Source organism: Monodelphis domestica, chromosome 1 (genome assembly GCF_027887165.1).
Source record: "Monodelphis domestica isolate mMonDom1 chromosome 1, mMonDom1.pri, whole genome shotgun sequence".
Taxonomy (NCBI): domain Eukaryota; kingdom Metazoa; phylum Chordata; class Mammalia; order Didelphimorphia; family Didelphidae; genus Monodelphis; species Monodelphis domestica.
In genome coordinates, this window is record NC_077227.1 from 165,194,823 (window position 1) to 165,207,664 (window position 12,842).

Genomic DNA, 12,842 nt, shown 5'->3' on the forward strand with positions numbered 1-12,842 from the left:
TGTTTCCTATGTGGATGCCATCAGAGAGACCAACTCCAAAAAAAGTTCATTTCAGATATTATTAGACCACAAGTTCCATTTGGTCAGGAACCAAACTTGTATAAACCCCAGGTCACTCCCCCATCATCTTCTACAGTACTATCTCTGCCATAGATGTTTTATGAGCATATAACATAGATTTAGAGTTGAAGTGGAACTTGGGGGTCTTCGACTCTAGTCTTCTTCACTCTTTTTAGATGAGAAATATATGGAAAGGGAAAGAACAGAAAAAAGTCTGTGTGAGAGACTCTCCAGTGCTGCATTAGCATCAAACTCAAGTTGACATTTTCTTTTGGATATTTAATAATAACATGGTTGTGGTTTTGCTCTCTTATGTGTTCTGGCATTGACTGCATATGTCCCCACTAACTTCTGTAATTTTTCAAATACAAGTCCCTTCTAGCTATAAATCCTACATTCCTAGAGCTCTTCTCACAGAGCTTCTGGGAACTGGTAGCCTTGGCCAATCTAATCCCCATTTGACCTGAGCTGAGGCCAAAAGGAGGCTAGGGGAAATGAGAATGTGTCTGCCACATTTTGCACCCTCCAGCCTCTGATAACTCAAAGCCACCTGGTGCCCAGGAGCCAAGCCTCTTTTCCCTCATTGCTGGCTGGCACACTGTACTGCAATTAAACATAGTACAGTGCATCCATTGCTCAGGATGCATATAATATATTGCCTTTGTCCAAACTCCCTGTACTGAGCACACAGCTGGAATTTCTGCTATGACACACTTTAGTGAATTCTCCAATTACTTGAGCCAGAAAAGCCACCTGGGTTGTCTTTCTACATTGCCAGGAGCAGGTGGAAAATCCCCCCTCCCACACCTTTTTTTGCTGACTGCCCCATTCTCAAAGGGTCTCACAGGTCTGGAGTATGTTTCCTACCATACTGTTTGTCTGCCACCTCTGCCAGCAAAGCTGAATTCTACCACTCCGTTTACAGCTGCAGCTTGAACCAGTTCTTGCCCATCTGACCTCTCTGTTCTTGTCCATACTAGCCAAGAATAATTCTGGCTAGAAGAGACTTTAAATGCCAGGAGAAGGCAGCCTGCCATTTGCTTTTGAAATGGTGTTTTCTCCAGCGGGGCCAGGTTTTTGCTCCCTCTTCTGGGGTCATGAGCAGGAAAAAAAATTGCTTGTCTATGTGTATCTATAAGTTAAACATGTACCTGAAGGCTTTCCATGTTGATAGTATTTTATCAGAGAATATGTTCCTCCAGTGAAGCATTTAAGAATATAGGGTCACCTCTCTACCACAATGAGGCAAAGTGAAAAAAGGAAAGAAAACAGAAAACAAATACTTTTTTCCCTTTTGTAAAATTTATTTAGTTAGTTGTTTCTTACATTAAAATATCCAGTTAACTCCTTCTCTCCCATCCCATTAGAGAAGGTATCATATGACAAAAAAGGCACATGTATATATAAAACCATGTGTTACTTACTTCTACTTCTCAGTTCTTTCTCTGGAGGCAGACATACCCAAGTTATTCTTCAATCAACATTTCTGGGACTGTATATAACGTTTTCTTGGTTCTTCTAATTTCATTCTTCAGAATTTCATGTAGGTCTTTCCATGTTTCCAAAATTAACGCACCATAAAATTGTTGAAAAAACTGGAAAACTGTCCAGCAGAAGCAGATGATCAGTATCTTAGCCCATTTACCAAGTTAAGATCCAAATGGATATATAACCTAGACATAAAAGGAGATTGCATAATCAAATTAGTGATGAATATACCCTGAACTAAACTTTCACAAACAAATGAAAAAAAGAAATTAGGTGTGTGCAGAGGGTGACTATCTCCAGAATTTTTATAATAGACATGGATGAAAACTGATATAATCCCATCATGTTATTTATGGCAAATCATTTCTTCCTTCCTCCATTTAAAAATGAATACATGGCATACTCAATTGAGGATCTACTGAACTACTCTGTATTATATCTTTATTGGCATTCTCATATATTGTATATAGTACTCTGTGAGATCTTGAGTTATTCACCAGCCTAATAACTAAACTTTCCTCACGTCATCCTTTCTAAATTATGTCAGGTGAGAATGAGCTGGGACAATGGATTTTTCAATCATTCATAGAGCACTGGAATGCAGAAGAATGACCATTTTATCCATTTCTGGTTTTGACTAGCCTCAATTTCTCATCAACACTCTCACCTCACAAGGGCTCCTTGTCTTTTGACTGTTGACTCCATAGCCACTAGCATAAGTGAGGTTAGCATGTTGTTATGCAGGTGTATACTTTATCATTTCAGGTTTGCAAGGCAAAAAAAATTCATGAAGCTATTTATTTTCTGGTACACACTGAACCTGTCCTGATAGTGCACCATCTTCCCACAATATGGATAAAAGAAGGTGATTTTTATTGTTAGTCTCAGGATTCAAACAGATTCCCTTCAGGTATCATTTCTATTCAATATGGGTTTTAAGGGGGGAAAGGGTTAATTTTATTTAAAAAATTGGGCCAGGAATTTAATTTATTCCAAAGAGATTTATTTACAAAATATAGAAAGAATGAAATAAGAAAATCAGAGAGAGGATAGGGCAACATATCTAGCCTAAACACTAAGTAATTACTTGTAGCCCCTGGCTCAATCCAGGCAGGGAGAGTTAGTCCTTAGGACCTCAGCAAAGCCAAGGACTGGGGATGTCTCTCTCAAGAGGTAGTTTTTGTTTTTGTTTTTGTTTTTGTTTTCAGTAAACCCAGGAAAGGAATCAGCTTTTTCACTCACCATGTGTCAGTTTCCTTCTCCAACTCACTTTATAGTATCTGAAATATGACTGAGATAAACAGGTTGAAGTGACTTGCTTAGAATCACACAACAGGTAAATATCTGAGGCCATATTTCAAGTCAGAAAGATGAGTCTCCCTGACTCGGTGCCCATCACTCTATCCATTATACCTCCCAGCTGCCCTTTTAGAGATAAAGAACAAAAGACATAGAGACCAGAGATAGGAGTGTCATCCAAGAAAGCATATGGTGCTGGGTAGAATAGTAGATAGAGTGCTAGAGTTCAAATCCTGCCTCAGTTACTTGCCAACTGTGCAATCCTGGGTGAGTCACTTAAGTGCTCCAGGTATCAGTTTCTACATCTGTAAAGTGGGAATAATCATAATATCACCTGCTTCACAGGGACATTATGAGGATCTAAAGAGATAATATTTATAAAATGGTTAGCAAAACTTAAAAGAACTACTTACATTTAATTATTATCATTACTATTAAATTACTGTTAAATTATTACATATAAATAATTTAAATTATAATTACTATTACTGTTGACAGGATATGGAAAGCAGTAGAACTAGGGGAAGAGAGGTTGAAGAATAGAAGACTATGTATAGTTGAACTAGTCAGCTATAGTCATTGTGACTCTGGAGAAAGAAAGACAAGGTCAGAGCAGGAATTATGGACTGAGAAATAAGGATACCTCAATCTGTCACTTCTCCAATAGGCTAATAGTGCAATCCAACTTTTTCCCCCTTATGTAGTTGCTAAAGGTTTACTGATTAATTTGTTACTACAGCCTGAAAAACTGGCACTTTTACTAAGAACTATAGGTCCCCTCTAGTGTTTATAGACATGTTTCTGACACATACAGCAGTCTTTTAAAGGCACTTTGCCTTTTTCCACAGGACATAACTTTTTAAATGCATTTAAACAGACCATAACAGGAGTTATAAACAGATAGAAAGCCATTTCTCCCTTTGGTCATTTCTCAATATTTTATTAAATGCAGTTGCCAGAATTTACTTAAGTAGCACTTACGAGTCTTATAAAATTCAGCTGTGAAAGCAATCTCCTGTGTACTTTCTTCTTTGGCTTTTTCATATTGTCTAAATCTTGGGCTGTGATTTTTATTCCCAAATAATTTTTTTTTTCCTTTGGATCATAGTATCTGAAATTGGAAGGAACCTCATAGTTTCATCTAGACCAGAGGCGTGAAATTTGTACTTATTCCCTGCAAAACTCCTGGAGCCAGATTAAAGTATAATTGGGAAATGTTTAACAAATAAATTAAAACTGGGGGCAGCTAGGTGGATTAAGAGTCAGGTCTTGAGAGAGGAGATCCTGAGTTCAAATATGGCCTAAGATACTACCTAGCTTTATGAAACTGGGCAAGTCATTTAACCCACATTGCTTGGTCCTTATCACTTTTCTTTCTTGGAACTAATACACAGTATTGATTCTGAGTTGGAAGGTAATTAAAATGTAATAGAAAATAATGTTAATTTGTCATTTTCTGAGCCAATATTCAGGGGCAGCTACATAGTTCAGTGGAGAGATCAAGAAGATCTAAATTCAAATCTGACCTCAGATACTTACTAGCTATGTGATCCTAAGCAAGTCACCTAACCTTTATTTTTGTCAGTTTCCATCTCTAAAATGAGGACACACTGAAGAAGGAAATGGCAAAAATTCTCCAGTATCCTTACCAAGAAAATGTCATGGACAAAGTCCATGGAGTCACAAAGAGTCTGACAGAGAATGACTTAACAACAATCCAATACACAGCCTATAGAGATCTATTCCTGTTTTAGTTTGACACCACAAATCCATCATTTTACAAATGATCTGAGGATCTGAGATTCCACAACTAGGATATAGAAAAGGAAGGATGTGAACTCTAAATCCTTTGCTTTTCCCAAAGTACTACTTGAGTAAGCACCATTTTAGCACCGTCTACACAATTTCTACATTCCTCTTGAAATAATTCTCCTCCCCACATTTCCATTTTTTCTTTCATAAAATCTGTACAATCTTCCTCATGATGCAGGATAATTTTTTTTTCTGACAAAAATAGACTAGGTAGTCAACCTTTGTTTGAAAATTTCCCAAGGATAGGAATTTCAATCCTCATAATTATGGTATCATACAGTTGACATTTTTCAATCATAAGGAAATCAAGAGTGAGTGCTATACTTTAGGTAAAAAAAAGACCCATATTCAAACATGGTCTCTGATAATTTATCCACTTTTCATCATGGTCAAGTCATAACATGAGCCTCAATTTTCTCATTTCTAATATGGAGATAAATGTAGGGGAAAAAACCTCAAACGATTCTTTTAAGGATCAAATAACAGAATTTGTCTAGTAGCATGCTAAAACTGCTGCAATGCACTGTAATCAGTTAGTTAACCATCACTTGGTAAGCACTTACTATAGGCAATGTACTTTGCTAAGTGCTGGGTACATAAAGAAAGTTGTAAAAAGATAGGGGAGGGGCAGCTAGGTGGCTCAGTGGATAGAGAGCCAGTCCTGGAGACCAAAGGTCCTAGGTTCAGATTTGACCTCAGCTTTTTGCTCAGTGAACCTGGACAAGTCAATTAACCCCATTTGCCTAGCCCTTACCACTCTTCTGCCTTGGAACCAGTTATGAATTCTAAGATAGAAAATAAAGGTTTAAAAAAAAATTCTGGAGTCTAAAGAATCTAGTAGACTACCAGAATTATCCATGATATATGAAAGATTAAAAACCCCTGTATTAGATAACTGTCTAGTTCCAGTGGTGTCAAACTCAAACAGAAATAGATTCCTGCCATATATTGACTTAGAAAAACAAGTTAACATTGGGCCACCTCTGGACTAGACCTCTGAGAATTTAAGTAACTTACCCAGGGCAATATAGCCAGCATGTGTCAGAAGCAGGACTTCCAGGCTCCCTAGCCACTATGTCATAATAGTGACAAGATGAAATACTCATCTACATCTGAAAAAAGGGTATGTATGTATATATATATATATATATATATCAACATTTTAAATTATGTTGTTTTAAAGTAGATGTAAATGTGTTTGCAACCAGAAAAACATATGTATGTGTACATTAAAAAAGCTAAGAAGGAATTTGAAAGGAATATTGATTAGTTTCTTTTTTTATAGTGGTACATGAATTTATCATGGAAAAATAGACATAAAAAAAGAAAGTTCTGCTTTCCCTAAAACCCAAGACACATATTTGACTTAGCCAGAATTTCTCTCTTTTGCTGTCATGGATTCCAAGATGATATATGGTCACTTTTTTCCCCGAGGTCCCTGTCATTTCATATCACCATGCATAAGAAATGTCTCTTGATATTTCTGCTATCTTGGGCAGAATTAAGACCTGCGTATCAATTCCTCTGTTTTCTCTACCTTGTAGAAAAGGAAAAAGTCAGCAAGGCAAGTCAAGAATCCATCACCCAACTGCTGCTATGATGTACTAAGGATGAGACAGTCAAAGCCCCTATGATTCTTACATCTAGCCTTTGCAGCAATTTTGCCATCACTATTAAGAAAGGCTTCATCCATATTTTCAGGCTAGCTGGGCAATTTAAAACATATTCCACAATGATATGCACTGTGTTTCTATCTTTCTTATCCTCACACACTTCACTGTGAAATTTTCCTTCGGTTCATGGATTTAATTACAGGAATAAATATCAATGAACTTCTGATGTCATATATTTGACTAATTCTTCCAATGAGGTGTATCACCATCCATTCTTGTCCATACTCTCCTATAAGAAAGGATCCACCCAACACATTATAGGCTTTTCTTGGTTTCTCCTAACATAAGCAAAGAGACAAGGATAATACTCCAACCATTTATTTGTAATTCCTTGCCCCATAAAGAAACCATCATCTCTTCCTAGCATTCATTTTCCTGATGATATATTATCTCTTTAATCTAAAAATATGCCTTCTTCCATATTCAATGTTAGTCTCCTACACCTTTGACTAGAAATATATCCTTCCTCTATTCTACCAAGTCTTGGATGATACCTGTGTGTTAAAATACCTTTCTCAATATTCTATCTTTGTACTTTCTCCTGAAAAATACTCATTTCCCCTTCCTTTATTGTTATTCCTTATTACATGATGATCTTCCATGAAATTTTTCTCTTTCCTCAAACTTAGTTTAAATCTCCCCCAGTCAGGTTGCCAAATATCCTGAGAAAGGTTCTGGAGAGTGAAAAGACCTGCTACCACAAAGGGTGATTTTCCCATCACCTTCCCTGCTCAGCCCTGTCCACTTGCAATCCACAAAAGGCAATTAAACTTTCTTTTACTTTCTTCCTCCCCACAACAACAACAACAATAAAAAACACCTTTTCTATTTTGTATTATGTATATAAATTATGTATGTTATAAATGTATGTATTATGTATGTAAAACTAGAAAGTGTCATATAGACCTTTCCTTTGCAGGTCATGAATATTCATAAGCATTCACATAACTCTTTCTACATTCTCTGCTGGTGTTATTTGCACTACTCTTCTTTTCTTGTCACTAACCACAATTTTATTTCTGGTCCTTGGGTTTCATCAAGAACTCATGTCTTCCGTCTCCATAAATGCTCCCTTTCTTTCCTTCAGAGAGCTATCGCCATACCATAACTAGTCTTCCTTAGCCCTTCTCCTTAGTTATCATTATCTTGCTTATCCTATTAATATTTCCCTCCTCCCTTCAAATCTCAGCTGAAATCCCAACTTAAGCAAGAAATGTTTCCTTAATCCTAGTGCTTTGAATCTGAGATTATCTCCAATTTATCATGTGTCTATCTTGAATGTACATAGTTATTTAGATGTTGTCTAAACATTATATTGAGAACTCCTTGAGAGCAAGAATGCTTTAGCCTTTATGTCCTTAGGAACCGTGCCTGATGTTTAATAAAATTTGCTCCTTCACTTCACTTAACTGTAGCTTCTCCATTTTCTCCCTCTCTTCTTTATATAAAACCTTTTTAACCATACCTTTCAATACAACTTAATTATCTTCAGTTTCCCAGCATTCAGATTAACTATTTGAACTATCCTTTCACTCTGGACCTTTGGTAGCACTCCCATTTTTTTTCTGAACTTTTGTTTCTTTTATTTTTTTTTGAACAATCATATGCATATAACCCACCTCTCCATGGACGCAATACACAGTCCTTTTCTTGCAGAAGGCACTGGTTTGCTACTACTATCTGTACCTGAAATATTTCCCTTGATGGGATAATTGGATTGAATAGGTTGATTAAATAATTTTGTAGAATGCACCTATTAATAGACCTGTGTTGGTGAAAGTGTGGCAACATGGGTGCTAGGGCAGCAAAGAGGGAGCCACTCCGTTCCCCCTCTCCACAGCACCTTAGGACAGTTTCTACATATCCCACCCCTCTGTCCAGCTGCCCAGTGTGAGCACTTCCTCCCTCAAAAGTCTAGGGTAATGCAGGGGGCAGACAGGCAGTTCAGGCAGGCGATTTCAAAAACATTCACCAACACCATAATAGATTATTAAATACTACTTACACTAACTGAAATCTGTCTCTAGACCTAGATAGAATATGCCTAAAAAGTGTTTGATATCTTCTTTCTCCAGTTGAATCTCACCCTTTTACTCCTCATTCTCAATTATTGCCCTCACCAGCACTATTAACATCATTTTCAACAATGATATAATATCCCCAATGGTCACTGTTTCCTCCCTAAATACAATGAAAAGCTTTTAAAATTAAGTTCATTAAGTGCTTACTGTAAATTGAGGCAGCATATTAAACTCTGGGATTATAAAGACAAAAATTAAAAAAAAACACCTTTACCCTAAAGGCTCTTATATACTCTTTAAGATAGGGGGGACACATCCCTAGAAAATAAAATATAACATTTATACAAAGTAATATCTGGAGAGAATTCAGGTCTAATATGAAGAGCAGTTTGTGAACAATAGAAAGGGGATGCCCCAGGTCACAATGGAAGGGCAGGGTGGCATGAGATTGTGAAACAGAAAGTATAGGACTGACTTGAATGGGAATGAAAAAACAAGGAGAGGTGGCCAAAGGAAGGAATTTCTGTTTCTTTTCTCTCCTCCATCCCCTTTTATCACCTTCTCTTCCTCATTTTTATAGATGAGAACTTCCCCTTATATCTTACTGAGAAAATAGAGACCCTTTGCTATAAGGTCCTCTTCTTTCCTTCTCTACATTTCAAAACTCCCTGTCATCATCCACCATTCACTGCTTTCTTCCAGGACAGCATTAAGAATTGCTTCTCCCTACCTTGATTCTGTTATCTCCTGTCCTCTGCAGCAGATTTCTCTTCCATCATCCCCAGACTCCCTCAAATCTCACTTTAGCTAATGGCTCCTTCCTTGATGCCTACATATATACCCATGTCTCCCTTATCATTAAAAGGCTTTCATTCCATCTTCCATCCCATCGAACAATTGTCATACCTTTCAACGTCTCCTACCTTTCACAACAAAACTCCTAGAAGAAGTTCATTACACTCATTACCTCTTCGTCTCACTTTTCATCCCTTTGCAACCTAGGTTCAACTTCATCACTCAACTGAAGATGCATTCTCCAAAGTTACAAGTGATCTTTTAACTGAGAAATATGATCATCTTTTCTCATTCTTCAGCCTTCTTTACCTTTTGAAGCATTTGATGTTAGTGATCACTCTCTCTCTCTAGAGTCTCTCCTCTCCTGGTTTCTATGGCAGTGCTTTCTCTTCATTCTCTTATCTATCTAAAAGCTCCTTCTCAGTATCTTTTCATCACCCACACCAGACCCCTAACTGTGGATATACTTTGTCTGAGTTCATATAACTAAATGGCACATTTGAGCCTAAAACAAAGATTTTCTGACTCATTCGAGATGACTTCCTAGCCAAAAATATTCCTCTCCCAAGTCTACCTGAAATTAATGTTAACTTTTCCCACTACATGATATTAAAAGAAAAAGAATCATTGTATATACCTTAACCCCTAAGAAGTAATAAGAATACCCACTATCTCTTCTGGTCTCCCTTCTCTTTCCATACCTTCTTTAAGTGACTTCTTATGGATTCAATTTTCATTTCTATTTGGTTCCAAAATCTCTATGACCAGCCTTAGTATTTCTCCTGCACTCCAGTCTTACTTTAGACTACTTATTAGACCCTCTGAACTGTTGTCTCTTGGGCATTTCAAACACAATATGTCCAAAAAAAATCATCATCCTCCCTCCTCCCTCCCAAATCCACCCTCTTCTAACTCCCCCCTTTTTTCTGTCAACACCACCACCATCTTTTGAGTCACCTTGGTTCATAGCCTTGGCTTCATTCTGTACTTTTCACTTTCACTCATCCCATATATCCCGGCAGCTGCCAAATCATCATTTCTTCCTCCATAAAATTTGTAATTCCTTTCCTTCCATTCATATAACCACCACCCTAATTCAGACTCTCACAACCTCTCCTCTGTATTATCCTAACAGTATCCTAATTGCTCTTTCTGCCTTATCTTTTTCTACTCTATTACAGCCTCCACAGGAAGCCTTTCCCTACCCCTTTGATGCCAGTATCCCCCAACCCCACCCCGGAATTATAGATGCCCTGTAAAATTCCTTTAGGAGTCCTGACCACTTTTCTTTCTGTCTTTCTGAAATTAATCCAAATATATCAAATTCCTTGGTGCCTAGAAACTAGATAGTTTTATACATACACTTTGAATCCCATTGAATTGATAATAAATGTCACCACAACACCACTGATGCTGGATCATTAGTTCAATCCCTTGTGATGCATATTCATAAGGAATTTTCATGTAACACCCAAAAAAGGAACTTTAGGCTATATGATGGATTGGGCCTTCAACTTCTTTTAATTCAGATCACAAGACATATGAAGGTAGACTGAATTAAATAAAATTGAGTTCAATCAACAAGTAATCCCAAGTAAGACACCAAATGAGGAATTAGGCATCAGAGAACTAGAGTTCAAACATTGACTCTGCCATTTATTCCAAGGATAACCCTGAGCAGGTCACCTAACTTTCCTGGGCTTCAGTTTCTTCATCTATAAAATGAAGGAGTTAAATGAGATAATCTTTAAGTTCCCTTAAAATTAAAATTTAATGATATTTTCATCTCAGGTACCAAGAACTGCTATCCAAAGTGTATCTGTACTTTGGAAAAAGAAATTCCTGTCTCTCAGTGGCAGATTCTTAAAAAGCAGAAGATAACTTTTTAATTTCTAATAATCTTTTTAATTGTGGTACAGATGTTTCTTTTCCAAATGGGCAGATCTCTGTGTATTTGTACTGCATTTTCTGTGCTTCTGACTATTCATTTGTTTTTGTCTCTTTCCTTCCTCAGTTTCTGCTTCCTTCTTTCTCAATTTCCAAGTCAAAATATAAAAGTTAAGAATAACTTTTCTATTGATTAAATATTGTTTTCTGTTATTCTTTTTAATTTAAAATGTGGATCAATGGAGCATTTATGCTTAGAACCACGTTATTGTCTCTAAAATAAAAAATTGTGAACTCAAAAAAAAAGTAAATAAATTTTCTAGGGCTGTATAGTTTTGATCTCTGTCACTGGGATTACATGCTAGAAATAGACCCTTTTTCCTCACTAGTTTGCTCATTTTCCCCTGTATATTCTTCTGCACACTTTATATCCAGGGCTTTCTGGCCCTTTCACTCCTCTCCCCCTCTCTAGTAATGACTGTCCTCTCCGCTTCTTATACACACAGGTGAAGGAATTTCTAATATTCCCTTGGAATAACCAATTCTGATCTTCAATAGTTATTCTGATAAGACTTATGCTCTATGTCTAAACAAACTCCTGATTAAAATGAAGTGGTGGACAGGAAAATCTGTAGAAATCCACTTAACTTCTCAGGTTCTTCATTTATAAAAGTGGGGATAATAATGGTAGCACCTCCCCAGGATAAGGACAAAATAAAATCACATCTGTAAAGTGCATTTTAAATCAAATTTAACATGCTATATAAATGCTCGTGGTGCTGATAGTGATGATGGTGATGATGGTGCAGTTTAAGTCTTTTCCTCTTATGAAGCCTTTGGTGAGGATGCTCACCCACCCTCTGCAAATGACATATGCCTATTGATGTCATCCAGCGTGTCTCATTCTGTGGCACTCATTTCTTTTGTAGTGTTCAATTGAATGTGGAAGAGGAACACAACAGAGGGAAGTGATTTGTATCAGGAAGAATCCAGATACCTTTGATGTATTGGATCCCCATGAATGTTCATTCTCAGAAAGACCTCCCAGTCAGCAATCCTGCTACCTCAAACCCTGTGGTGCTAAATGGTTTAGTACAGAATGGAGTGTGGTAAGTCTTTGTCTCTCTCCTGCATTTAAAAATGCAATGTCTCTTTAATGCAATTAAAACTCAGGAAGACCTGAGTTAAAACCTGACCTCAGACATTAACTTTGTGACCCTGGGAGGCAAGCCATTGAACCCTGCTTAACTCAGTTTCCTCATCTGTAAAATGAGCTACAGAAGAAAATTGCAAGCAATCCAATATCTTTTCCAAGAAAACCCCAAATGGGATTATGAAGAGTTGGACACACCTGAAAAACAAAATACTTATTATAATTATGCATTTTCCTGTCTTTCCACCTCATATAGCTCCCCTAGAAGAATGGGCGCTGTAACAGTCAGTTGTAGAAGCCAGAGATTTGGATTGGTCCCAAGTTCTGAAATCTTGAAACCATAGAACAGACTTCTATCTAAATGGGATCTAGATGAAAATGCTTGTTTAAGAAAACACTGAATCCCTTCATTTTTTGCAAATGAAGCAATATGTTTTCAAACACTTTATCCAAACATCTGCCCCACCTTAAGGGAAACACACGTAATATAAACAAACATATCAATTCTTAGAAAAGTCGGCTTACCTATAGCTCAGAGAGACAGAAAATTGACATTCAGATATTTGATCTGTGAAGTTATTTAAATACAAATCTGCCAGCCAAGGGATTTATAATCAATGAGGTCAATCCCAGGGCTTCTCAGGGAATTTTTGT

At 37.0% G+C, this 12,842-nt stretch overlaps 1 protein-coding gene across 1 annotated transcript in view; it reads left to right on the plus strand.

Moving 5' to 3' along the window:
- The window catches only part of THSD4 (thrombospondin type 1 domain containing 4), a 995,684-nt gene that overhangs the window by 968,461 nt on the left and 14,381 nt on the right, over window positions 1-12,842 (plus strand). Inside the window, exon 16 of the mRNA XM_007479653.3 lies at window positions 11,965-12,144. Within this exon, the coding sequence (XP_007479715.2) occupies window positions 11,965-12,144 (180 nt within the window). The remainder of the gene's footprint in view (window positions 1-11,964; window positions 12,145-12,842) is intronic.